The 27,300-nt window shown below is 36.6% G+C and overlaps 1 protein-coding gene across 2 annotated transcripts in view; it reads left to right on the top strand.

Moving 5' to 3' along the window:
• The window catches only part of DYNC2H1 (dynein cytoplasmic 2 heavy chain 1), a gene marked incomplete at its 5' end in the record, with an annotated part of 370,982 nt that overhangs the window by 22,513 nt on the left and 321,169 nt on the right, over window positions 1–27,300 (top strand). For both annotated transcript variants that reach the window (XM_082660860.1, XM_082660861.1), the window contains 8 exons: window positions 10,171–10,266; window positions 14,373–14,525; window positions 15,364–15,462; window positions 16,517–16,656; window positions 16,733–16,961; window positions 17,845–17,972; window positions 21,669–21,784; window positions 24,756–24,883. In XM_082660860.1, coding sequence (XP_082516986.1) covers window positions 10,171–10,266; window positions 14,373–14,525; window positions 15,364–15,462; window positions 16,517–16,656; window positions 16,733–16,961; window positions 17,845–17,972; window positions 21,669–21,784; window positions 24,756–24,883 — 1,089 coding nt within the window. The remainder of the gene's footprint in view (window positions 1–10,170; window positions 10,267–14,372; window positions 14,526–15,363; window positions 15,463–16,516; window positions 16,657–16,732; window positions 16,962–17,844; window positions 17,973–21,668; window positions 21,785–24,755; window positions 24,884–27,300) is intronic.

Raw genomic sequence — 27,300 nt, 5'->3', positions numbered from 1 at the left:
GGTCTACCTGAAGCACACTGCCATCAAATCATTTACCTGTTTAAAACCATTTTTCTTTTTTTACATCTTTATTAGAGTATAATTGCTTTACAATGGTGTGTTAGTTTCTGCTTTACAACAGAGTGAATCAGTTATACATATGCTCCCACATCTCTTCCCTCTTGCGTCTCCCTCCCTCCCACCCTCCCTATCCCACCCCTCTAGGTGGTCACAAAGCACAGAGATGATCTGCCTGTGCTATGCAGCTGCTTCCCACTAGCTACCTATTTTACGTTTGGTAGTGTATATATGTCCATGCCACTCTCTCATTTTGTCACAGCTTACCCTTCCCCCTCCCCATATCCTCAAGTCCATTCTCTAGTAGGTCTGTGTCTTTATTCCTGTCTTACCCCTAGATTCTTCATGACATTTTCTTTTTTCTAAAATTCCATATATATGTGTTAGCATACGGTATTTGTCTTTCTCTTTCTGACTTACTTCGCTCTGTATGACAGACTTTAGGTCCATCCACCTCTTTACAAATAGCTCAATTTCGTTTCTTTTTATGGCTGAGTAATATTCCATTGTATATATGTGCCACATCTTCTTTATCCATTCATCCGATGATGGACACTTAAGTTGTTTCCACCTCCAGGCTATTGTAAATAGAGCTACAATGAACATTTTGGTACATGACTCTTTTTGAATTATGGTTTTCTCAGGGTATATGCCCAGTAGTGGGATTGCTGGGTCATATGGTAGTTCTATTTGTAGTTTTTTAAGGAACCTCCATACTGTTCTCCATAGTGGCTGTACCAATACACATTCCCACCAGCAGTGCAAGAGTGTTCCCTTTTCTCCACACCCTCTCCAGCATTTATTCTTTCTAGATTTTTTGATGATGGCCATTCTGACTGGTGTGAGATGATATCTCATTGTAGTTTTGATTTGCATTTCTCTAATGATTAATGATGTTGAGCATTCTTTCATGTGTTTGTTGGCAGTCTGTATATCTTCTTTGGAGAAATGTCTATTTAGGTCTTCAGCCCATTTTTGAATTGGGTTGTTTGTTTTTTTGTTATTGAGCTGCATGAGCTGCTTGTAAATTTTGGAGATTAATCCTTTGTCAGTTGCTTCATTTGCAAATATTTTCTCCCATTCTGAGGGTTGTCTTTTCGTCTTGTTTATGGTTTCCTTTGCTGTGCAAAAGCTTTGAAGTTTCATTCGGTCCCATTTGTTTATTTTTGTTTTTATTTCCATTTCTCTAGGAGATGGGTCAAAAAGGATATTGCTGTGATTTATGTCATAGAGTGTTCTGCCTATGTTTTCCTCTAAGAGTTTGATAGTTTCTGGCCTTACATTTAGGTCTTTAATCCATTTTGAGCTTATTTTTGTGTATGGTGTTAGGGAGTGATCTAATCTCAAACTTTTACATGTACCTGTCCACTTTTCCCAGCACCACTTATTCAAGAGGCTGTCCTTTCTCCACTGTACATTCCTGCCTCCTTTATCAAAGATAAGGTGACCATATGTGCGTGGGTTTATCTCTGTGCTTTCAATCCTGTTCCATTGACCTATCTTTCTGTTTCTGTGCCAGTACATACTGTCTTGATTACTGTAGCTTTGTAGTATAGTCTGAAGTCAGGGAGCCTGATTCCTCCAGCCCCGTGTTTCGTTCTCAAGATTGCTTTGGCTATTCGGGGTCTTTTGTGTTTCCATACAAATTGTGAAATTTTTTGTTCTAGTTCTGTGAAAAATACCATTGGTAATTTGATAGGGATTGCATTGAATCTGTAGATTGCTTTGGGTAGTAGAGTCATTTTCACAATGTTGATTCTTCTAATCCAAGAACATGGTATATCTCTCCATCTATTTGTATCATCTTTAATTTCTTTCATCAGTGTTTTATAATTTTCTGCATACAGGTCTTTTGTCTCCGTAGGTAGGTTTATTCCTAGATATTTTATTCTTTTTGTTGCAATGGTAAATGGGAGTGTTTTCTTGATTTCACTTTCAGATTTTTCATCATTAGTGTATAGGAATGCATGAGATTTCTGTGCATTAATTTTGTATCCTGCTACTTTACCAAATTCATTGATTAGCTCTAGTACTTTCCTGGTAGCATATTTAGGATTCTCTATGTATAGTATCATGTCATCTGCAAACAGTGACAACTTTACTTCTTATTTTCCGGTTTGGATTCATTTCCTTTTTTTCACTGATTGCTGTGGCTAAAACTTTCAAAACTATGTTCAATAAGAGTGGTGAGAGTGGGCAACCTTGTCTTGTTCCTGATCTTAGTGGAAATGCTTTCAGTTTTTCACCATTGACGATGATGTTGGCTGTGGGCTTGTCATATATGGCCTTTATTATGTGGAGGAAAGTTCCCTCTATGCCTGCTTTCTGGAGGGTTTTTACCATACATGGGTGTTGAATTTTGTCAAAAGCTTTCTCTGCATCTGTTGAGATGAACATATGGTTTTTCTCCTTCAATTTGTTAATATGGTGTATCACGTTGATTGATTTGAGAATATTGAAGAATCCTTACATTCCTGGAATAAACCCCACTTGGTCATGGTGTATGATCCTTTTAATGGGCTGTTGGATTCTGTTTGCTAGTATTTTGTTGAGGATTTTTGCATCTATGTTCATCAGTGATATTGACCTGTAATTTTCTCTCGTTGTGACATCCTTGTCTGGTTTTTGTATCAGGGTGATGGTGGCCTCATAGAATGAGTTTGGGAGTGTTCCTCTCTCTGCTATATTTTGGTAGAGTTTGAGACGGATAGGTGTTAGCTCTTCTCTAAATGCTTGATAGAATTCGCCTGTGAAGCCGTCTGGTCCTAGGCTTTTGTTTGTTGGAAGATTTTTAATCACAGTTTCAATTTCAGTGCTTGTGATTGGTCTGTTCATATTTTCTATTTCTTCCTGAGTCACTCTTGGCAGGTTGTGCATTTCTAAGAATTTGTCCATTTCTTCCAGGTTGTCCACTTTATTGGCATAGAGTTGCTTGTAGTAATCTCTCATGATGTTCTGTATTTCTGCAGTGTCAGTTGAAACTTCTTCTTTTTCATTTCTAATTCTATTGATTTGAGTCTTCTCCCTTTTTTTCTTGATGAGTCTGGCTAATGGTTTATCTGTTTTGTTTATCTTCTCAAAGAACCAACTTTTAGTTTTATTGATCTTTGCTATTGTTTCCTTCATTTCTTTTTCATTTATTTCTGATCTGATCTTTATGATTTCTTTCCTTCTGCTAACTTTGGGTTTTTTTTTGTTCTTCTTTCTCTAATTGCTTTAGGTGCAAGTTTAGGTTATTTATTTGAGATGTTTCCTGTTTCTTAAGGTAGGGTTGTATTGCTGTAAACTTCCCTTTTAGAACTGCTTTTGCTGTATCCCATAGGTTTTGGGTCGTCATGTCTCCATTGTCATTTGTTTCTAGGTATCTTTTTATTTCCTCTTTGATTTCTTCAGTGATCACGTCGTTATTAAGTAGTGTATTGTTTAGCCTCCATGTGTTTGTATTTTTTACAGATCTTTTCCTGTAATTAATATCTGGTCTCATAGCGTTGTGGTCGGAAATGATACTTGATACAATTTCAATTTTCTTAAATTTACCAAGGCTTGAGTTGTGTCCCAAGATATGGTCTATCCTGGAGAATGTTCCATGAGCACTTGAGAAAAATGTGTATTCTGTTGTTTTTGGATGGAATGTCCTATAAATATCAATTAAGTACATCTTGTTTAATGTATCATTTAAAGCTTGTGTTTCCTTATCTATTTTCATTTTGGATGATCTGTCCATTGGTGAAAGTGGGGTGTTTAAGTCCCCTACTATGAATGTGTTACTGTCGATTTCCCCTTTTATGGCTGTTAGTATTTGCCTTATGTATTGAGGTGCTCGTATGTTGGGTGCATAAATATTTACAATTGTTATATCTTCTTCTTGGATCGATCCCTTGATCATTATGTAGTGTCCTTCTTTGTCTCTTCTAATGGTCTTTATTTTCAAGTCTATTTTGTTTGATATGAGAATTACTACTCCAGCTTTCTTTTGGTTTCCATTTGCATGGAATATGTTTTTCCATCCCCGCACTTTCAGTCTGTATGTGTCTCTAGGTCTGAAGTGGGTGTCTTGTAGACAGCATATATATGGGTCTTGTTTTTGTTTCCCTTCAGCCAATCTTTTGGTGGGAGCATTTAGTCCATTTACATTTAAAGTAATTATCGATATGTATGTTCCTATTCCCATTTTCTTAATTGTTTTGGGTTCGTTATTGTAGGTCTTTTCCTTCTCTTGTGTTTCTTGCCTAGAGAAGTTCCTTTAGCATTTGTTGTAAAGCTGGTTTGGTGGTGCGGAACTCTCTCAGCTTTTGCTTGTCTGTAAGGTTTTAATTTTTCCATCAAGTCTGAATGAGATCCTTGCTGGGTAGAGTAATCTTGGTTGCAGGTTTTTCTCCTTCATCACTTTAAATATGTCCTGCCAGTCCCTTCTGGCTTGCAGAGTTTCTGCTGAAAAATCAGCTGTTAACCTTATGGGGATTCCCTTGTGTGTTATTTGTTGTTTTTCCCTTGCTTCTTTTAATATGTTTTCTTTGTATTTAATTTTTGACAGTTTGATTAATATGTGTCTTGGCGTGTTTCTCCTTGGATTTACCCTGTATGGGACTCTCTGTGCTTCCTGGACTTGATTAACTATTTTCTTTCCCATATTAGGGAAGTTTTCAACTATAATCTCTTCAAATATTTTCTCAGTCCCTTTCTTTTTCTCTTCTTCTTCTGGAACCCCTGTAATTCGAATGTTGGTGTGTTTAATGTTGTCCCAGAAGTCCCTGAGACTGTCCTTAGTTCTTTTCATTCTTTTTTCTTTATTCTGCTCTGCAGTAGTTATTTCCACTATTTTGTCTTCCAGGTCACTTATCCGTTCTTCTGCATCAGTTATTCTGCTATTGATCCCATCTAGAGTATTTTTAATTTCATTTATTGTGTTGTTCATCGTTGCTTGTTTCATCTTTAGTTCTTCTAGGTCCTTGTTAAATGTTTCTTGCATTTTGTCTATTCTATTTCCAGGATTTTGGATCATCTTTACTATCATTATTCTGAACTACTTTTTCAGGTAGACTGCCAATTTCCTCCTCATTTGTTAGGTCTGGTGGGTTTTTATCTTGCTCCTTCATCTGCTGTGTGTTTTTCTGTCTTCTCATTTTGCTTATCTTACTGTGTTTGGGGTCTCCTTTTTGCAGCCTGCAGGTTTGTGGTTCCCGTTGTTTTTGGTGTGTGTCCCCAGTGGCTAAAGTTCATTCACACTGGGTTGTGTAGTCTTCCTGGTGGAGGGGACTAGTGCCTGTGTTCTGGTGGATGAGGCTGGATCTTGTCTTTCTGGTGGGAAAGTCCACGTCTGTTGGTGTGTTTTGGGGTGTCTGTGGACTTATGATTTTAGGCAGCCTCTCTGCTAATGGGTGTGGTTGCGTTCCTGTCTTGCTAGTTGTTTGGCATAGGGTGTCCAGCACTGTAGCTTGCTGGTCGTTGAGTGAAGCTGGGTGCTGGTGTTGAGATGGAGATCTCTGGGAGATTTTCGCTGTTTCATATTATGTGGAGCTGGGAGGTCTCTTGTGGACCAGTGTCCTGAAGTTGGCTTTCCCACCTCAGAGGAACAGCACTGACTCCTGGCTGTAGCACCAAGAGCCTTTCATCCACACGGCTCAGAATAAAAGGGAGAAAAAGTAGAAAGAAAGAAAGAAAGAACGAAAGAAAGGAAAGAAAGAAAGGAGGGAGGGAGGGAGGGAGGAAGGAAGGCGGGAGGGAAGGAAGGAACGAAAGAAATAAAGAAGATAAAATAAAATAAAGTAAGGTAAAATAAAATAAAGTTATTAAAATAAAAAATAATTATTAAGAAAAAAAATTTTTTTAAAGAAAAAAAAAAACGGACGGATAGGACCCTAGGACAAATGGTTGAATCAAAGCTATACAGACAAAATCTCACACAGAAGCATACACGTACACACTCACAAAAAGAGGAAAAGGGGAAAAAATAAATCTTGCTCTCAAAGTCCACGTCCTTAATTTGGGATGATTCATTGTCTATTCATGTATTCCACAGATGCAGGGTACATCAAGTTGATTGTGGAGCTTTAATCCGCTGCTTCTGAGGCTGCTGGGAGAGATTTCCCTTTCTCTTCTTTGTTCTCACAGCTCCCGGAGCTCAGCTTTGGATTTGGCCCCGCCTCCGTGTGTAGGTCGCAGGAGGGCGTCTGTTCTTAGCTCAGACAGGACAGGGTTAAAGGAGCAGCTGCTTCGGGGACTCTGGCTCACTCAGGCCGGGGGTGGGGGTGGGAGGGAGCGGTAAGGAGTGCGGGGCAAGCCTGTGGCGGCAGAGGCTGGCGTAACGTTGCACTAGCCTGAGGTGCGCTGTGCGTTCTCCCAGGGAAGTTGTTCCTGGATCCCGGGACCCTGGCAGTGGCGGGCTGCACAGTCTCCCCGGAAGGGGGGTGTGGATAGTGACCTGTTCTCTGGGGTCCGCGCTTTTAGCTGCGGCTCGCGCCCGTCTCTGGAGCTCCTTTAAGTAGCGCTCTTAATCCCCTCTCCTCGCACACTGGGAAACAAAGAGGGAAGAAAAAGTCTCTTGCCTCTTTGGCAGGTCCAGACTTTTCCCCGGACTCCCTTCTGGCTAGCCGTGGTGCACTAACCCCCTGCAGGCTGTGTTCATGCCACCAACGCCAGTCCTCTCCCTGCCTGTGACCTAAGCCCGAGCCTCAGCTCCCAGCCCCGCCCGCCCCGGTGGGTGAGCAGACAAGCCTCTCGGGCTGGTGAGTGCCGGTCGGCACCGATCCTCTGTACGGGAATCTCCCCGCTTTGCCTTCCGCACCCCTGTTGCTGTGCTCTCCTCCGTGGCCTCGAAGCTCACCCCTCCGCCTCCCACAGTCTCCGCCCACGAAGGGGCTTCCTAGTGTGTGGGAACCTTTCCTCCTTCACAGCTCCCTCCCACTGGTGCAGGTCCCGTTCCTATCCTTTTGTCTCTGTTTATTCTTTTTTCTTTTGCCCTACCCAGGTACATGGGGACTGTCTTGCCTTTTGGGAGGTCTGAGGTCTTCTGCCAGTGTTCAGTAGGTGTTCTGTAGCAGTTGTTCCACGTGTAGATGTATTTCTGGTGCGTACGCTGGATCTTTCTGGAGAGTCCAGGGCAGGCACAAGGCAGTCTGGTGGCTTGAACAGTATTGGAGTGAGTCAGAACCAACTATTATTACCTCATTGTCTCTCTCCTTAGCATGTATACAACACCCTTCTTAATCATACCCTAGCTGACCTTACTGATTGTGGTCTTCACTCCCTATACCTTCTCTCTCATGCTGCACCCTGTGCTTTAGTAATATGAAACTTGGTTCCTCTCTGAACTTGTCGTTATGCACTGATACCTCTTCCCTCTGATTGAAGAACTCCAAGTTATCCTTTAATTCCCAACTCACTTTAATTGTTGCGTCTTCTTTTAATTGATTGTTCCTTATTTTGTGTGCAGTGTGAAAATCACTCTTAGAACACTTTTATGTAGTATTGGAGTTTTATATTTTTTCTCTCATTTGATTAATAGATCTCAGAGGGCAGGAACAGTATCTTGTGAGTATTTGGTTTCTCATTCTTTCATCCAATAAAGATTCTTTGAGCACTTGTACTGCCAGGCACAGTGTAGTGAGGATATAAAAATGAATATATTACTGCCACACTCTGGTACAGGGTTTCTCAGCCTTGGTACTTTTGGACCACTTCTTTTTTGTGGGGGATGTCCTGTGCATTGTAGGATGTTTAGCAGCATCCCTGGCCAGTAGCACGTACCTAGTCCTGACAATCAAAAATATCTCCAGACATTGCCAAATGTCCCCTTGGGTGCAAGTCAGCCATGGTTGAGAACCACTGGTCTAGTGGGAGAAAGCAAACTAAACATTGAGTTCTCGTTAAATATCAGGGCTTCTGGTAGATACTGTATTTATGTTATTTCAATTACCCTCACCCCCATTTTTCACTGATCTAATTGGGGATCAGATTTGTAACATAGTTTTCCCAGTACTACACAGCTAGTAAGTTATGAAGTTAGGATTTAATACCAAGTCTCCCTGACTCCAAAGCCCATATTTATTCCATTACAATTCATATAGTGATGACAGATAGTCAACAAGTAGATACAGTGTTTAATGAATACTATATTGTAGATAGATGTTCAGAAAGTTCTGTGAAAGCATAGAGGTGGGAATTTTCAATTATTTTCCTGGGTAGGGTAGAGATAGTATCAGATAAATCTTTACAGAGGAATGATGTTTAATGTGAGTTTGAAAGAGCATACATATGTTTTCTCAAGAGCACAAGGTAGTGTGAGTGATCATTTCAGATAGAGGGACTATATATTCCAAAGCAGAGAGGCTTGCTGACTTCTCTATCCTAAGCATTTAGTCTAACAAAATAAAAGCTCAAAAGATGCTTGAATGATCATATAGTATTTGTATTTACCCCTGGAAGAGCAACTGGGAGAATGTATTGTGTATACCTTTACTTATGAGCACACATTTAGTTAGAGTGGGGGCTATGAAGTAGGATGTTGGATAGAAAACAGTATGGCCACATTGCTATAATTTTATGTATTATTTTGTTTCTAGTTTTCCTGATTGGGCTTTTTCTGGGACTACTGTTGTGGTACAGAACAAATAGAGTGGTTATTCCCCACGAAATAAAGTATATTTTTATGCATACTAGTGGAAAGAAGTGACTTGCTATAAAATTAGTTAAGAAACATTTTTAAGCACCTGCTCTGTGCCAAGAATTTTTGACATGCTAGGGATATAAAAATTAAGACAGTCTTCTTAAAGTCCTTAATTAAACTCACTCCACGGTGTCCACTTGATCTTCTTCCCTGAACCTGTCCTTTTTCCCTGACAGAGTTGGCAGTGTCCTCTTTTGTCCACCATGGTACCTTGTAGGTATCTCTGTTTTTTGATTCATTGATTAATTCAATGAATGACATTTACTGAGTGACACTATTACGGGACGTAGATAGCAAATGCATGAATAATACAGTGTTAGGTAGTGATAAGCACATATTTGAAGAAAATGAAAACAGTAATAGGACTGTGACAAATACTGCTATTTTATACAGAATGGCCAGGGGAGGCCTTAATGAAAACGTAATATTTGAGAAGAGACATGGCATAAAATGAGCGAAAGAACCATGCAGATATCTGGAGGAAGACTGTTGCAGGCAGAGGGAATGAATGACTTTCAGAGTTTCTTAGGGAAGACTCTAGAGTTAGGTAAACAGCAAGGAGGCCAATTTCACTGCAGTGCAATTAGGGAGGGGTTTGTGCGGGGCTAAAGGCCAGTTTATGTATAATGTGCCAAGGTAAGGATTTTAGAGTTGGATTTCATTCTTAAGTGTGTTGGGAAACCATTGGAAGGTTTCAGGTAAGAATTTTAGGATTTTACATTTTATTCTCAAATATTTTGGGGAGTCATTTGAAAGGTTTGAATAGGCTAAAGGTATGATACTATTTACGTTTAAGAAAGGACTATTCTGGATACTCTGAATGCTTTGAATAGACCATAGGGCCACAGTTGGAAACAGACCAGTTCTGATACCGTTGCACTGGTCTTGCCAGGAGTTGAGGGTGCTTGAATTGGGGTGGGATTGATGGAGGTGGGTGAAGTGGTTGAATTCAATATATGTTTTGAAGGCACAGTCAATAGACTTCTACTCGTGTGGAATGTGAGAGAAGCGTTAAGGACAACTCAAAAGTTTTTTTTGGTCTGAGAAATGGGTAAATCATTGTGTTATATACTGACGAAGGAACAGGTTCTTAGAGTTGCAAGAATAAGTTCACTTTTTTAGCACTTTAACATGCTTTACTGGTTTCCTTTGTGTTCCCTATGAGGCTGTGAACTTCTTGATTCCAGGGACTAGGTTTTATAGTCTTTGTTTAATCACCCACCAGAACATGACTTGGCAGATTATAGGAACTCAGCACATACTTACACTTGCTGCTTTTGTATGTTAATACATGCGTAAGTGCTCTATTGGAGATGAAAAACTAATTTTTTGCTAAATTTTATAATTGAGAAGAGTTAATATTTCCATTCAAATAATTAAAAATGAAAAATTTAAAATTAAGTTGCTATTTATTATTAATTATTCCTAATTGGAATTTTACTTTGTAGGTGGCACATTTTTACAATTCTATCGATCAACAAATGATTCAAAGTCAGAGACCAATGATGTTACAATCTGCCTTAGCGTTTGAACAGATAATTAAGGTAAATGGACTTTTTATGCTATTATAATTAGATTTTACATGTGAAGTGTTTCTTATTTCTTAGTTTTTTCGTATACCCTTCAGCTTAACACAGCCATTGATCTAAGGCTTTATTTTGCTCCCCAGTGACTTCCTTCAGTCTTAACAAGTAACATTTTTTACAACTGTAGATTTAAACAGTTATAATGTTTCACATATTTTGGTGCTGATTTTGATCAATTGAATTTATATATATATATATATATTTATATATATGTAGTACAGTAAGTCCCCTACATATGAACCTTCAAGTTGCGAACTTTCAGAGATGTGAACGTGCGTTCCATCAACATCAGGCAGGAGTGAAACTGCAGCTTGCCTTCTGGCTCCTGTTGCTGACGATCCTTCAGCTCTACCATCTCCCACCCCTTCTGCCTCCTCCAGTCAGTAACTCTTCTTGCCTGATCACTCGATGCCAGCCCCTTTATGCCAGCTGTTGTACTGTACTAATGTACTTTTCAAGGTACTGTACTGCTAAGATTAAAAACGTTTTTTTAATTTTTTGTGTCTGGTTTTATGTATTATTTGTGTGAAAGGTATTATAAGCGTATTACAGTACAGTACAATATAGCCGATTGTGTTAGTTGGGTACCTAGGCTAACTTTTTTGGATTTGCAAACAAATTGGACTTATGAATGTGCTCTCGGAATGGAACTCGTTCGTATGTAGGGGACTTACTGTATACAAACTTGTATGCTATTATATTTACTTATTCACTGAAGTGCGAGGTCCTTATATACAAGACTCTTTAGTGCTTTTCCATCATCTCCTGATTTTATAATTTAAGTTTTATTTGCTCTTTATCTATGCTTATTTAAATATCCACACATATGAAATTAGGAAAACCCACACTAGTTTTTAAACTGTTAGTATGTGACTGCTCACTTTTTGAAATAAACATTTTTAGTCTTCAGAGACATGAAATATTTTAAAAGATAAGTAGAAGAGGGATATACCCATTAATTCTTCTTTTATTTAAAGTGGATAGCTAGTTGTGTCATGGTTCTCAAGACCACCCCCAGGTTCTGTGATTTACTAGGAGGACTCATAGGCCTCAGGGTATAGTTGTACTCACAGATGATTTACTTATGATTTATTACAGTAAGAGGAGGCAAAGCAAAGTCAGCAAAGGAAAAGGTACATGGGGTGAAATCCTGGGGAAACCAGGTGCAAGCTTTCAAGAGTCCTTTCCCAGTGTAATCACCCAGGGCATGCTTAATTTCTCCAGCAAGAAGTAGCACATGTGAAATATTGCTTTACTAGGAAAGATCATTGCCCAGGCTTTTATCGGGAACTGGTCATGTAGGTATCTTCTGCCTTAATATGTACCAAAATTCCAGATTCCCAGAAGACAATCAAGTGTTCAGCATAAACCATATTGTTTAGGTACAGTGAGCCACTCTTAAAAATTAGAGTGGTGGGAACTCTTCCAAAATCCAAGTTCTCAGATGCCAGCTAAGGGCCAATCTTTTAAGCAGACCTTTTAAGGGATAACAGTCAGACCTGCTAAGATAACTTTTTAATGCACACTAGTTCTCAGGCTTAAAATTTACTAGAAGTTATATAATTCATATTATAGATGTTATTAAATTTTTTTTCTTATTGCCAGAGCTCAATATGAGTTTATGATGGAAAATTTCAAAAATATAGGTAAACAGAAAGAACAAATGTTTTATGATTGTACTACTAAGAGTTGGCCATTCTTAATAGTGTATATGTCATTTTAAACTTTTTTTTCTGTGCATGTTTACAAGTGTACTTTTTGAAAATGGGTTAATACTTTATTATTTTTAAACTTTTTCACCTAATAGATAATGTTTTAAATCAGAGTGTTCAGAGCCCTTTCTTCTGTAATAAATGTATTCAAAATTACATCTGTTGATATTTCTAAAGAGGAAGCTTATTTTGAGAAATTGGGTTGCGAGAAGTAAATAATTATATTTAACATATGTTAAATGAGACATAGTAGGGGACAAAAACTAAGATAGGAGGAGAAGGAACACTAAAGTTCTTAATACTCCCCTGGCCACTCTCTATATTGGAGAGCAGGAACTCTTAATTTATTTATTTTTATACACTAGTAATACAACAGTAAGTAGTGTGTAGTAATTATTCAGTAAATTTTTTTTGAACTGATTCACAGAGTATTTTATTGAATTTATTATAATTGTTTAGTTTCGTTCATTCATCACCTGTTTATAGAGGGTCACAATATGCCAGAGACTTGCTATGCCTTAATATATACCAGTTCAAGTGAAGTATAGAAACCTCACTTGTAGTTAGGTCTCTTTATCCTCTTCATTTTTATATATTTGTCTTAAATATTTAGTAACCTTTACATACATGAAACACTGCATCAGATGGGGTTTGCTTCAATCATCAAATATGATTTAAGAAACTCATGAGAAGGATAGTTTATTTTTTATTTACGTTTTCCACATCCCAATGTTCTTTTTTCCTTTCTAAAGTTCCACGCTTTTTTAAAAAAATCATTTCCTTCTTATTGAGAAAACTTCCTTTAGCCATACTTTTAAGAGTAGGTTTGCTAGTGACAGATTCTCTTAGTTTTTGTTTAAGAATGTTTTTATTTTCCCTCATTCCTGAAGGATAGTTTCACCAGATATATAATTCATGGTTGACAGTTGTTGTCTATTTTCTTTTTTTTTTAGAGAAATTGTTTCTAAGTTACTTTATTTTTTTAATGTTTCATTTATTTTATTTTATTTATTTATTTTTGGCTGCATTGGGTTTTCCTTGCTGCACATGGGCTTTCTTCTAGTTGCGGCGAGTGGGGGCTGCTCTTTGTTGTGGTGCGTGAGCTTCTCACTGCGGTGGCTTCTCTTGTTGTGGAGCATGGGCTCTAGGCTCATGGGCTTCAGTAGTTGTGGCTCATGGGCTCTAGAGTGCAGGGTCAGTAGTTGTGGTGCATGGGCTTCGTTGCTCCATGGCATGTGGGATCTTCCCGGACCAGGACTCGAACACGGGTCCCCTGCATTGGCAGGTGGATTCTTAACCACTGTGCCTCCAGGGAAGCCCAACAGTTGTTTTCTTTTAGCACTTTAAAATGTTGTTCCACTTCCTCCTGGCCCTCATGGTTTCAGCTGAGAAATCCACTGCCATTCAAATTTGCATTCCTTTCTAAGTGATGCGTTGTTTCTTTCTGAAACAGTGAGGTACAGCTTGAAGACAGGGTGAGTGTATATGTTAAAATTTCTGCTGGGCTCTGCAGATACTATCCTGACAAAAATGGAACACTGACTTGCACTGCTTCCTTTTCAGATGAGTGGAGTTGAAGTTTAGTGACCCCTTTTCCCCTACTGACACCTTCCCATGAAAGTGGGACATCAATTGGCAGTGTCTTGTTGCCTCCAAGTAGAGTGTAAGCGTAGCTCCCTTCTAAGCTCTGTTGACATGATTGGGAGGATGCGGAGGGCTGATTCACACTGCTCTGTTGCAGCGTAATGGGGGTAGAGGCTCAGCTCTCTGTTAAGCCCCACTGACATAAGCAGGGGATGGAAGATCAGCTCACTTCCTGGTCCCAATGAAACTGAAGAAGGGGGTGGGTTTCTATTGGTGTTAAGTTGGAGTAGGGTGCGTATTGCTAAAAAGGTTTTCTGTCATTAGGCCACTGTTTTTCTGGTCCTGTGGACAGAGGGAACAGGCTTCTTCTGGAGGTTTTTTGTCTGCCCCTGGGGGTGGTTCCAGTTTGGAGGCTTCTCCAGCATACTGTCTGGGATATAAGGGAGACATTAAGGAAACACAGGTGTGTTGTTCCTCAATTCCCAAGGTTTCTAGGCTGTCCACCTTCTTATTTCTATCTTTTAGTATTCCTATGCTTGTTTGTTGTGTTATGTCCAGGGTATTTTAGTTGCAAGAGGGAGAACTTGGAAGGAATGGGGCTACTCAGTTCTGTGCAGAATGCCTTATCATTTATAAAATGGAAAAAACTATTGTGTGCTCTTTTATTGCACATCAATATTAGGGATAATTGGACTAATGATGTAGAATATTGAATCTTTTCAAAAAAAGAAATGTGTTAAATACTAAATGTCATTTGTTGTACCTTAGAATTCAAAAGTAGGAAGTGGGGGAAAGTCACAGATTACTTGGAATAATCCTAAAGAATTAGAAGGCTACATCCAAAAACTTCAAAATGCTGCTGAACGACTTGCCACTGAAAATAGAAGACTGAGAAAATGGCACATTACATTTTGTGAAAAGGTATATTTTATTTATAAAATTTAATAAGCTATGAATAGTATTATTTAAAAAGTAATTAGGTTATAATTTTAAATAACTTCCTATTTGGAAATAATTTGAGACTTTAAGTTGCAAAAATAGTTTAAAGAGTTCACACTTGCCCTTCACCCAGCTTTCCCTATTGTCATCAACTTATGTAACCATAGTACATTTATCAAAACTAGGAAATAAACTGTTTTGAATTTTATAACTTTTTCCACTGATGTCCTTTTTCCTTTTGAGTGTCCGATCCAGGATCCCACCTTGCATTTAAATGTTGAGGCTCTGTAGTCTCCTACTCCTCAGTCTTACCTTGTTTTTGATGACCTTGATACTTTTGATGAGTACTGGTCAGTTATTTTGTAATGTCTCTTTTTTTTTTTTTTTTTTTTTTTTTTTTTTTTTTTGTGGTACGCAGGCCTCTCACTGTTGTGGCCTCTCCCGTTGCGGAGCACAGGCTCTGGAAGCGCAGGCTCAGCGGCCATGGCTCACTGGCCCAGCCGCTCCGCGGCATGTGGGATCTTCCCGGACCGGGGCACGAACCCATGTCCCCTGCATCGGCAGGCGGACTCTCAACCACTGCGCCACCACGGAAGCCCCTGTAATGTCTCTTGATTTGGTTTTATATGATGCTTTCTCATTTTAGATTGAGATTATACAATTTTGGTAGGAATACCACAGAAGTGATATTTTGCCTTTCTCAGTACATTGATTAGGTATTGATATGTCTTATTATAGGTTGAGTTAACCTTTATCACTTGGGTAAGGTGGTACCTGTCAAGATTTTCTACTGAAATTATTATGTTCTAATTTTTAATAGGTGGTAGTTCTTATGGACATTGATTTGCTTCGGCAGCAACAGCGGTGGAAAGATGGATTACAAGAATTAAGAACTGGCTTAGCAAGTGTAGAAGCACAGGTAAAGTGTGTTTTACTTTGTGCCTACACTTTGTAATATGACCTTTTCAGAATGTGAATATATGAATTGATGAAAAGTTCATAAAGGTTATCTGTAAATCTTTACTAATGAATTCCTCATAAATTTAGAATTTGACTGAATTATATATAAAGACCATAAATTAGCAATGCATTGACGTTTAAAAATATGTTTCTGTTTGTCTTACGGAATTCCAGATCCCTCAATTTAGACTTTGTAAATAGTTTCTCTGGCATGGTGCTAAAATATCTATCATTTGTTAGTTTTCTCTTAGGTGATTGTTACGTCTGTTGTGACAAAGTTAAGTTTAGGCAGAAGCCTAATGACTGAAATAACTCTGTTTCAGAATTTTTTCTTTTTTTTGGGTAAAATGTCAGTTCCACATGCATTTTGATATGAGATGATCTGTACAAAAGTAGTTTGCACAGAGTCTACCTAGTAGGTGATAAAGGGATCTTAGTGGAATATGAGGTAAGTATCTTAAACATTTACATATATTTTTCAGCTCTTAGAACTTCAAGAAAAAAATAAAAATGAAAGTATTAGAATTGATATGTTTATGGTTATATGGAAGCAAAAAAGTATGTAAACTATACTGTGCATTCTTTTGTTTTAAATGTATCATGTTTTTAAATGTGCAATGGATTATTTAGGGAGTGAAGGGAATAGAAGAGTTATACTTGATGGGAATTTTTGAAAAAGGACTAAGAAATTTACAAAATAAACTATTGTTCCTGTTATTGTTGTTGTTTTAATAGGATCATAAAATAAAGTCCATATGTAAAATGCATTTACTATTAACTTGATTTTAAAAATTTTTCTGATCCTTTTGTGTACTATTTATAAGCACGAAGATTAGAGATTTTCATATTTGACTTTATATATACAAGTAGCAATTAAGGAATTACATGTTTTAAGATATTTAAGATGAGGGTTTTTTTGCTTATAATTTTACCAAATGTAATATGAAAGCATTAAATGAAAACCCATTCTACCACCTAATTATTAAATAAAAAATGTGAATATAACATATTAGGGATTCCAAGCAAGTGACATGCATGCGTGGAAACAGCACTGGAATCATCAACTGTACAAAGCTCTGGAACATCAGTATCAGATGGGCTTAGAAGCACTTAATGAGAATCTGCCAGAAATAAATATAGACTTAACATACAAGTAAGATTTTTTAAACTAATTTTCAATCTATACTTTTCCAATAATTTATATGTTAAAGTTATTTATTTGCTTTCAGACAAGGACGATTACAATTCAAGCCTCCTTTTGAAGAAATTCGGGCTAAATATTATAGAGAAATGAAGAGATTCATCGGCATTCCTAATCAGTTTAAGGGAGTGGGTGAGGCAGGAGATGAATCTATTTTTTCTATTATGATTGATAGAAATGCAAGTGGATTTCTGACTATTTTCAGCAAAGCAGAAGATCTATTTAGGAGATTGTCAGCTGTTTTACATCAACATAAGGTATGGAACATGTAATTTTCTGTCCTACTGTAATATTCATCTGATTGATTGAATTAGTATTAAATGTACAAATCAACAAATTATCTTGTGTGGCATAAAGTAAAAATATGCAAGCCAGAGAGCCAAAGTTTAGAATTCATATACAATCTAGGTTTATGCTATAGATGAGAAAAATGTTACCCTAAATTTTTTTTCTCTCTTTTTGAAGATTGAGAAGCTAGTTTCTCTTTCTTTTCTTTTTTTGAATGTTGTATCAACTTGGAATTTGACGTGACTCTGTTGTGTCATTTTTAATTCCTTTCAGGAAAATATATCCTTTTCTTTATTCTTTGGATTGAGAGCAATCCATGGAGGGAAGCCCTCAACGTTAATGAAATTGAGATGATTTAATTTCTTACTTTTGTTAAGGTGCATCATACTAACTCTCCAGAGATAAACCCCTATTGCATTTATTGCTCGTTTGATTGATCCTGAGGCATATGACTGAGAATTCATCAAGTTTCTTAACTGCCGCTGCAGTGCTTCTTCTGCATTTTATTTTTCTGGAATTAATTGAATCTGGATACTTTCGGATTTGTTGCCTATAGTAGCTCTTGGCTTTGCAGAAGTGATTCTGTCTTTGACACATCAAACTTGAGAATCTAAAGAAAAGTTTTTTGCAGTCTCTTCAAAAAAGTTTTATGATCAGTATATTTTTATGTATTGTTTTTTTTTTCCTGTTCATTCTTTAGGCTATGTGATAATGATTACATTTATATACTTAAACTGAAATTTATTTGAAACCTCACATTTGCCCCTTTTTATTGTTTTTAATAGTTGGACTCTAATCTTTTAAATGGTAACTTATTCTATTTTTTTAATAATATGTTTTCCATTTATACAGGAATGGATTGTAATTGGGCAAGTTGATATGGAAGCTCTAGTGGAAAAGCATCTTTCTACAGTACATGATTGGGAGAAAAATTTTAAAGCACTGAAAATAAAAGGGAAAGAAGTAGAACGACTTCCAAGGTATGATACAGAAGTTAAAGTAGTACTTATGTATCATAGCAGTTCTTGCCATGGGATAGTATGGGTACTCTTCATTTAGTGGTACTGAAGTTCAGTCATCGGTCTTACCTCCTCTAGAGCTCAGCTATGACACTTGAGAATCATCTGAGTAGAGAATTGCTGAGACTAAGAAAACCTCTTCTAGAGGTTCGGCTGGCTGAGACCTAGTTGGATAGGACAGACTGGGGGAAGAGGCTTCTTTCCAGATCTGGTGTGAGGATCTAATATTTGATGTGCACGGGCACAGTCTAAGAATGGTAAGAATCTACTACTGAGAGCATACTGGAGGACATTTGACTCCAATTTTGTATGGCTCTGCCCCCTTTCAAAATGCCCTGGGAGGCACACAAGATAGTGCTGCCTCTGGGTATTGCCCTAAATGTGGAGGAGACCTTCTGAGGGGCATTTCATAACCCAGAATATCCCCTTCACTGTCTGGAATTCCGATCACTGAAACCATTCTATGCAATAAGCCCTGGGAAGGAAGGAAGGGCCTTGTTTAATTGTGTATATATTACCTATAAAGTATAATATCACTTTTATTAATCCATTTGTTCTTTCTTTCAATAACTATTTGGTGCTCATTTACAATATGCAAAACCTTGTCCTGTGGGAGTAGAAAGATGAAGACAGAGTTTCTGAGATGAATTTTCTTGCTCTCTCGTAGTGCAATAAGACAAGTATGTTTGATGATTAAGTCAAGTACACGCAGGCGTTGAGAGAGTGGGCTCTGGAGGTAGATGGCTCTTACTAGTTGCATGAGTTTGACAGTCATTTCAACCCTGTGAACCTCCATTTCCTCAGCTTTAAAGCAATTACAACTATATTATTTATCTCAGTGTTTTGCCGATTAAATGAGTAATTTGCATGTAAATTAATGGTAGAGGTTAAGTTCTCAATAAATGCTAGTTGTTATTAATTGTTATTAATACTAGATAGAATAATCTATATTCCATATTAGAGACTGGACTAAAGGCTATGGAGATTTACAGGATGATATCCCATCCATTTGTGGCAAAATCAGGGAAAGCTTCATTAAGATAGAAATAGTTGAACTAGGATTTTGATGGGTAGAAATGAGAATTGGAGGTTAAAGCAGAGTCTCTCAGGAGAGGGATTTATATACTGAAAACAGAAGTTGGTTAATTGAGAATTTGATTAGGGTTAATGTTTTATTAGGGACTAGAGGAGATATTTCTGGAAAGGAGTAGATAAAGTACAGATTTGGGAGAGTCTTACATTCTAAAACAGGGAATTTGGATGTTATTCGTGTTAGAATGATTAGTTGTTGAAGGTTTCTAAACAGAAGCGTGTTAGTACCAAAGCTATACATTAGGAATGTTAATCTGGAAATAGAGTTGTATGGTGGAATCAAGAGATCCTGGAGGAAGAGAGGTTCGTCTGTCTTCATCCAGAAACCCAGTAATAATTAATTGAATCAAGTTGTTGGTATTCAAAATGTGGAGGAGGAAATATTATGAGGTATTAAGGGGTCTTACTTTTGAAGGAAGATGAGGGATGAGGAATAGAGAAGAGACAAATGGCTTGAAGGTTTGAACTTGGATGACTAGGATAATGATAGTGCCATTAATGTTACTTTGAAGTAAGGAAAAGTCAGTGTTTTTGTAATGTTTGAACATGAGATTTCTCTGTTGGATACTCTATTTGAGCCCATTTTTGTTTGACTTTATGCTGTTACCTGACTGCCCAAGACCTCTACTGCTGCTACTGCTATTTGTTTGTCCTTTTCTATAGACGGAGTTTCTATTTATACTTCCCTGCCAAAGCTAAACAAAACAAAAAGAATGCCTGTCCTACATGCCATATTTCATTTTTCTGTTTCTTGCTTATAAGTTAACATGTATTCATCTAAGCTAATACACACATATATATACACACAGATAATTATTTTATGGGTACTTTTGGGAAATACGCTGTAAGATTAGAAAATCCATATCCTGAGGATGTATTTCAGATACTGCAGTAAGGATATACTTTTTGGGTAGGCCATCTATGTCCATCCCATTCTGTCTATGGCTGAATGGAGCCTCAATTGCACATTAACAATATTTTCAATTGAAAGGTGAACGTTAGTCTTGTCCACAAGATTCAGTGTGTACAACTCTGCTGTAATCATATCACTTTATGTATTAATTCATTAGTAAAATATGGTATAATGTTTTTAGGTTTACCAAAATCATCTATTTTCATATATCAAATGTTAGAAATTTAGACATTTTGTGTCAGGATTTCAAAAATCAAATAACTTCATGTATAAGACAAATTGACTCTTAGGTTTTGGTGGTTAAGAACTGGAGTTTAAACCTCTCCAGTTAGTGGGTGATTGAGAATAAATAAAACTTTAAGAGAAAATTGTATTTTTATAATGAAACTTTAACGCTTATAACTTGCTTTCTAAGAATATCACCTGGTTCTATGTTTTAAAAAGAGTCTTTCTAAATAATTTTTTAGACCAAAATTTCCAGACTTTTTTTACTTTATATAATTTAAGATAAATATGAGGTTTACTCAGATGAATGATTCTGGTTCAACTTCTGTTTGTTTAGAACATTATAATTTGCATTCAGAGTACCATGCAAAGAATTAATGTTCTTAAAAATATATGCCTTTTTTCTGATTGTTAAAATAGTACATTTGTTTTATAAATTTTTTAAAATATAAAAAGGCATAATGACAATTGCTGTTAATATTTGATGTTTTGGACATATTAGTACATCTGCTTACAAAATTTGGATCATACTGTATCCTGCTATTTATTTAACACTAATCATTAGTATTTCACCATGTCATTATCTGGTCCTCAAAAATATGACTTTAAATTGTATAGATATATAATAATTTATTTAGCCACTCTGGTATTTAGTTTACTTCTATTTTTTCACTATTATAATTAATACTTTGAAGAAGATACCTGTATGTAAATCTTGGAGTCTGCCCTGAAAATCTCCTTAGGATAAGTTCTAAAAGTGAAGTTACTAAGATAAAAGAATATACCTATTTTAAAATTTGATATAGGTAAATTGCCCTTGCAAAAGTTGTATTGTTTTATACTCTGACCAACAGTTCTGAGAGTTCTCTATTTGCCCACATGATTGAAGATATGAATTAACAATTCATTGCATTCTTGTGAATTAGATAGGTAGAAAATGGTATGTTTTATTGCTTTAGTGTCTTTATAATCTATATTCACTTTCTATGTTTGTTTTATTTTCCCTATCATTATTGCTTGTACTTTGACTACAGGATAATAATTTATTTTATAAATCTTTAAATAAGTATGTTACATACTGTGACAAGTAAAGCACGTAAAAATTTAAATATATTCATGTTGATACTTTAGTAAATTCATAATGTGCTGCTTTTTTTTAAACTGATACATTGGATTATTAAAAACTGTAGAATTATAACAAAATCATTGTTTAATGAAAAACTTCATATTAGTATGTGTTAGTATTAGTATGTGTTAGTATTAGTATGTGTTCATTTTTGCTAAATGAAATCTAAATGTGCTTAAAGATCACAATAATATGTTTGGATGATATTGTAAAATGTATTACACAAACTCATATTATAATGAGACTCTTTTCTTGCGATTAGTCTTTTTCATGTCAGAATATGTCCTTTGGCATTTTTCAGTACTGTCAAGGTAGATTGTTTAAATATTAATTGTAACCCTGTGAAGACTGTGATTGATGATCTCATCCAGAAGTTATTTGACGTGCTTGTTCTTTCTTTGAAGAAGTCCATTCAGGGTAAAGACACTTTTACATTTTTATAGTTATGAAATATGAATCTCAATGATGATTAAAATAAAAGATAATCTAGAAAGTAATATGAAATAAAATATGCTTAAAGTAGTTTTAATAAAGTAGGAAACTCCATATTCAACTCCTGAGAGGTCTAAAAATTGAAGGCATTTTTTATTATTTGCAGTGTGAGCTAGTATCAGTTTGTTTCATATGCTACTGAGAAAGGAGGTAATTCTGGTATAATGTATTTATCCTTATCTCTTCAAATGACTACAGGCATAACTTGGAGATATTGTGGGTTTAGTTCCAGACCACCGCAATAAAGAATATTGTGATAAAGAGAGCCGTGGGAATCTTTTGGTCTCCCAGTGCATATAAAAGTTATGTTTACATATACTGTAGTCTGTTAAGGTTGCAGTAAGCATTATGTCTGAATAAACAATTTACATACCTTAGTTAAAAAATGCTTTATTGCTAAAAAATGCTAACCATCACCTGAGCCTTCAGTGAGTCATAATCTTTTTGCTGGTGGAGGGTCTTGCCTTGACGTTGATGGCTGCTGACTGATCAGGGAGGTGGTTGCTGAAGGGTGGGGTGGCCGTGGCAGTTTCTTAAAATAAGACAACTCTGAAGTGTGCTGCATCGATTGACTCTTCCTTTCTCTGTAGCGTGCAATGCTGTTTGATAGCATTTTACCCACAGTAACACTTCTTTCAAGATTGGAGTCAGCCTCCTCAAACCCTGCTGCTGCTTCATTAACTAAGTTCATTCAGTATTCTAAATCCTTTGTTATCATTTCAACAATCTTCACAGCATCTTCACCAGGACTAGATTCTCAAAATTACAAGTAACCACTTTCTTTGCTTATCCATAAGAAGCAATGCCTCATTTGTGAAAGTTTTATCATGAGATTGCAGGAATTCATTCACATCTTTAAGCTCCACCTCTAATTCTAGTTCTCTTGCTATTTTTATCTTATCTTTAGTTACTTCCTCCACTGAAGTCTTGAATCCCTCAAAGTCATCCATGAGGGTTGGAATCAACTTCTTCCAAACTCCTGTTAACATTTATATTTTGACCTCTTTTCATGAATCACGAATGCTCTTAATTGCATCTGGAATGGTGAATCCGTTCCAGAAGATTTTCAATTTATTTTGCCCAGATGCATCAGATAAATCACTCTCAGTTGCAGCTATAGCCTTATAAAATGTATTTCTTAAATAATAAGACTTGAATGTTGAAATTACTTATTGATCTATGGGCAGCAGAATGGATGTTGTGTTAGCAGGCATGAAAACAACATGTATCTTGTACATCTCCATCAGAGCACTTGGATGACCAGGTGCATTGTCAATGAGCAGTTGTATTTTGAATCTTTTTTTTCTGAGCAGTAGCTCTCAGCAGTGAGCTTAAAATATTCAGTAAACCATATTGTAAACAGATGTGCTGTCATCAATCTTTGTTGTTCCATTTCTGGAGCACAGGCAGAATAGATTCAACATAATTCTTAAAGGTGCTGTGATTTTTTTGAATGGCAGATGAGCATTGGCATCAACTTAAGTTACCAGCTGCATTAGCCTCTAACAAGAGAGTCAGCCTATCTTTTGAATCTTTGAATCCAGGCATTGACTTCTCTCTAGCTGTGAAAGTCCTCGATGGTATCTTCTTCTAATAGAAGGCTTCTTCATCTCCATTGAAAATCTGTTGTTTAGTGGAGCAGCTTTCATTAACTATCTTAGCTAGATCATCTGGATAACTTGCTGCAGTTTGTGTATCAGCACATGCTGCTTCATCTTATACTTTTTATGTTGCGGAGATGGCTTCTTTCTTTAAATCTCATGAACCAACCTCTGTTAGCTTCAAACTTTTCTTCTGCAGCTTCCTCACCTCTCTCAGTCTTTACAGAATTGAAGAGAGTTGGGGCCTTGCTCTGGATTATGCTGTGGCTTAAGGGGCTGTTGTAGCTGGTTTGATCTTCTATTCAGATCACTAAAACTTTCTCCATATAAACAGTAATCCTGTTTCACTTTCTTACCATTTGTGTTCACTGGAGAACAGCATATTAATTTCCCTTAAGAACTTTTCCTTGGCTAACTGTTTGGTGCAAGAGGCCTAGTTTTTGGCCTATCTCATCATTAGACATGCCTTCCTCACTAAGCTTAATCATTTCTAGCTTTTGCTTTAAAGTGAGAGATGTGTCACTCTTTCTTTCACTTGAATACTCAGGGGCCATTGTAGCCTTATTAATTGGCCCAATTTCAATATTTTTGTGTCTGAGGGAATAGAGAGGTGAAACAGCCAAAATATATACAACATTTGTCAGTTAAGTTCACTGTTTTACGTGGGTGTGGTTCATGGTGCCCCAAAACAATTACAACAGTAACATCAAAGATCACTGATCACAGATCACCATAACAAATGTAATTAATAATGGAAAAGTTTGAAATATTGGGGGAATTACCAAGACGTGACACAGAGACATGAAGCAAGTAAATGCTGTTGGAAAAATGCCACTGATAAACTTGCTCCATGCAGAGTTGCCACAAACCTTCAATATGTAAAAAATGCAAAATCTGCAAAGCACAATAAAGTGAAGCACAATAAAATGAGGTATGCCTGTACTATTTTCCAAAATATCAGTGTTTCCTTTTTCCTTTAAGCTGTGGTGTTTTAGCATATTATTTAAAAGACTGAAAAAGTTACCAATTTTGAGTAAAATTTACTGAGTGAGTACATTTTAAATTTCTTCTCAAAAATTTTAAGTGTCATGTAAAACAATTACAGTTTCATGAGAAGAAATTTCTTTGCTTATTCTACATTTTGAATTTTGCTTTATGAAAGCAAATGACTACTTAGGATTTAATGTATTTCATATAGTGATTACTTCTAACATTCCTTGATTTAGAAATTATGTAATTAAATATTTTTCGTGACAATAATAATTTTTCTTATATTTCAATGTTACCTATTTCAGCTCATTTACATGAAATTGATACATTCGTTACTGAAGCTATGGCAGTCTTAACAATTATGCCGCAATCTGTGGAAGAGATAGGTAATGCAAATTTACAATATAGTAAGCTACAAGAACGGAAGCCAGAGGTGAGAATCACAAAGTAATTTATTTATTCTTTTACTGTACTGGGGATGATTAAATTAGGTAATTTTATATGACTATTTAGAAATATCATATAATTGCATTATAAGGAAGTCTATAAAATCTAGTCCAATTGATCAGTTCATGACTGAACTCTTGATGTTATGTTGTTGTAATGAAACAGTAACAATAATGCTTATTATTATTTTCAGAAGTATTTGTGGTCTCTTTTATGATGTGGCTTATTAAAATAAAACTAAACATAAATAATTCATGCTGTTACTTCCAGGGTTGTACTTTTAAGATGCTGAAGTATGAAGTTAGAGCAGAATTAGGAGCACACACACACACACACACACACACACACACACACACACACTCACATATGATGGAGGAGCTCATAATTAGAGACAAAGATCAAAAAAAGTGAAGGATTCATAAAAACAGTATCTAGAAGGCTAGAGCCTAGAATAAGCAAGTCAAAATTTTATAGAACATATTATAGATGATCTTAGTTATGTTTAGAAGAAGGAGGAGAAATAATTCAAAATAGAATACAAAGTTTTTTATGCTCCTATTATGTGATAGGCTTAAAATTATTAGATATATTAGAGGTAAATGAAATAATACACCTTCATGGTGGAAGGAATTATAAACTTTTATATGGAAAGCTTAAAGGTATAAAGAGGATTTAAAGGCAAATAAAATAATGTACTTGTCTAGTAGAAGGAAATAACTAAAGAAGGAATAGCATTATGAGCTGTGGCAGTTAGCTTGATTTAGCAGAGGCGTTCATTCATTTATTTATTTGACAGATACTTATAGATCACCTGATATATTCTAGGCATTGTGCTAGGAGTTGTGGTTACAGCTATGAACATGCTCTATTCTCATGAAATTTGCATTCGTGTGTGTGTGTGTTTGTGTGTGTGTGTGTCAGAGAGAGAGAGAGGGAGAGACAGAGACAGGACAGAGAAAAGAGAGGAGCAAGAGGAGCTAGAGCAGTGCATGATAATCTGGGGGATGTTTCTTAGAGTGGGCAGTTGTGGATACCTTATCAGATAGATGACATCTATCTGCACTGAGACCTGAAAAACTTAAGGAGGCAACCATTCCGCGATTTAGGGGGCAGATAGAACAACAAATACAAAGATCTTAAGGTAGAGAAGGAGTTTGGTATGCTTAAGGAAGATAGGTGAAAATATTGTCAAGAAACTTAGTTATCAAGAAAGCCATATTATTCAAGGAAAAAATGATTTGAGGTGAAATTGGAGAGGTAGGCAAGGGCCAGATTATGAAGGTACTTTTAAACAATCATAAGGATTTGGGGTTTTTTTTCTAAAAGTAATAGAAAGTCCTTACAGGGATTTAAGCAGGGAAGGGATACAGTCTGGTTTACATTTTGAAGTGATTACTCTGGCTGCTCTGTAAAGAATGGATTGGAGGGAGACAATAGTAGCAGAGAGTCCAGTTAGTAGGATATTGCAACTGGTATACAAGAGGTGATGGAAACTTGTACCATGGAGTAGCAGAGGAGATGGAAAGAACCGGAGAAATTGATGATGCACTTTAGAGTTAGCACCAAGGTCTTCTGATGTATTAGAAGTAGACGGAGCTTAGAGAAAAAGCAATAAACATGTCTCCTAGGTTTTTGGCTTGAGCAGCTGGAAAGCTAATGGTACCATTTACTGAGATGAGGATGACTAGAGAGGGGAGTTGTTTGGAGATGGGAAGTGGTGGGGATTGAGATGTCAGGTAGAATAAGGAATAAGGAAGTTAGAGTAAAGTTGAAGACTAGAGATATAAATTTGGAAATCATCTTAATATTCATGATGTTTAAAGCCATAGGATTGAACTAGATCATCTGGTTGATAACAAACTGTAGAGGTTATAGGATCAGCTTTGAGCTTTCCGAAATTTAGACTTCAAGCATAGATGGAGGCAGCTAAGGAGATTGATAATGAAGTGGGATGAAAGTGTGTCATCACAAAAACTATGAGAAATAGATGTATGTTGGGAACAACATGTGAGGCAAGAAGTGGCAGAGACAGTATAAAGAGCTAGGCAGAATCTAGGTCATGTGAGTCACATTAAGGATCCTAGGTTTGATTTTGTGGGCACTGAGGAGTCGTTGCTGGGTTTTAAGCAGCAAGATGTTACAGAATTGTGTTTTGGTATGTCTCTCTGTTGGCGTGTGGATTTGAAGAAGTAGGAATGCATGCAGGTGGACTTGAAAACTGTTTTAATGTCTTCACAGGCTAAGTTCTGTTCACATACAGGAAATTAGAATCCTGCTCTATTTTTTCTCTCACTGATTTTCCTAGTACAACATGGATTCTTGGTCCATTGTTTTTCTGTTTCTCAGGTGAAACTGATCCTGCCCAGAAATTGCAAGCTGGTCATTGAGATATGTTTTAATTTT

The sequence above is a fragment of the Grampus griseus genome (assembly GCF_964374135.1).
Source record: "Grampus griseus genome assembly, chromosome: 8".
Taxonomy (NCBI): Eukaryota; Metazoa; Chordata; class Mammalia; order Artiodactyla; family Delphinidae; genus Grampus; species Grampus griseus.
The sequence above is the reverse complement of the archived record's forward strand: the minus strand, read 5'-3'. Positions and strand labels throughout refer to the sequence as shown.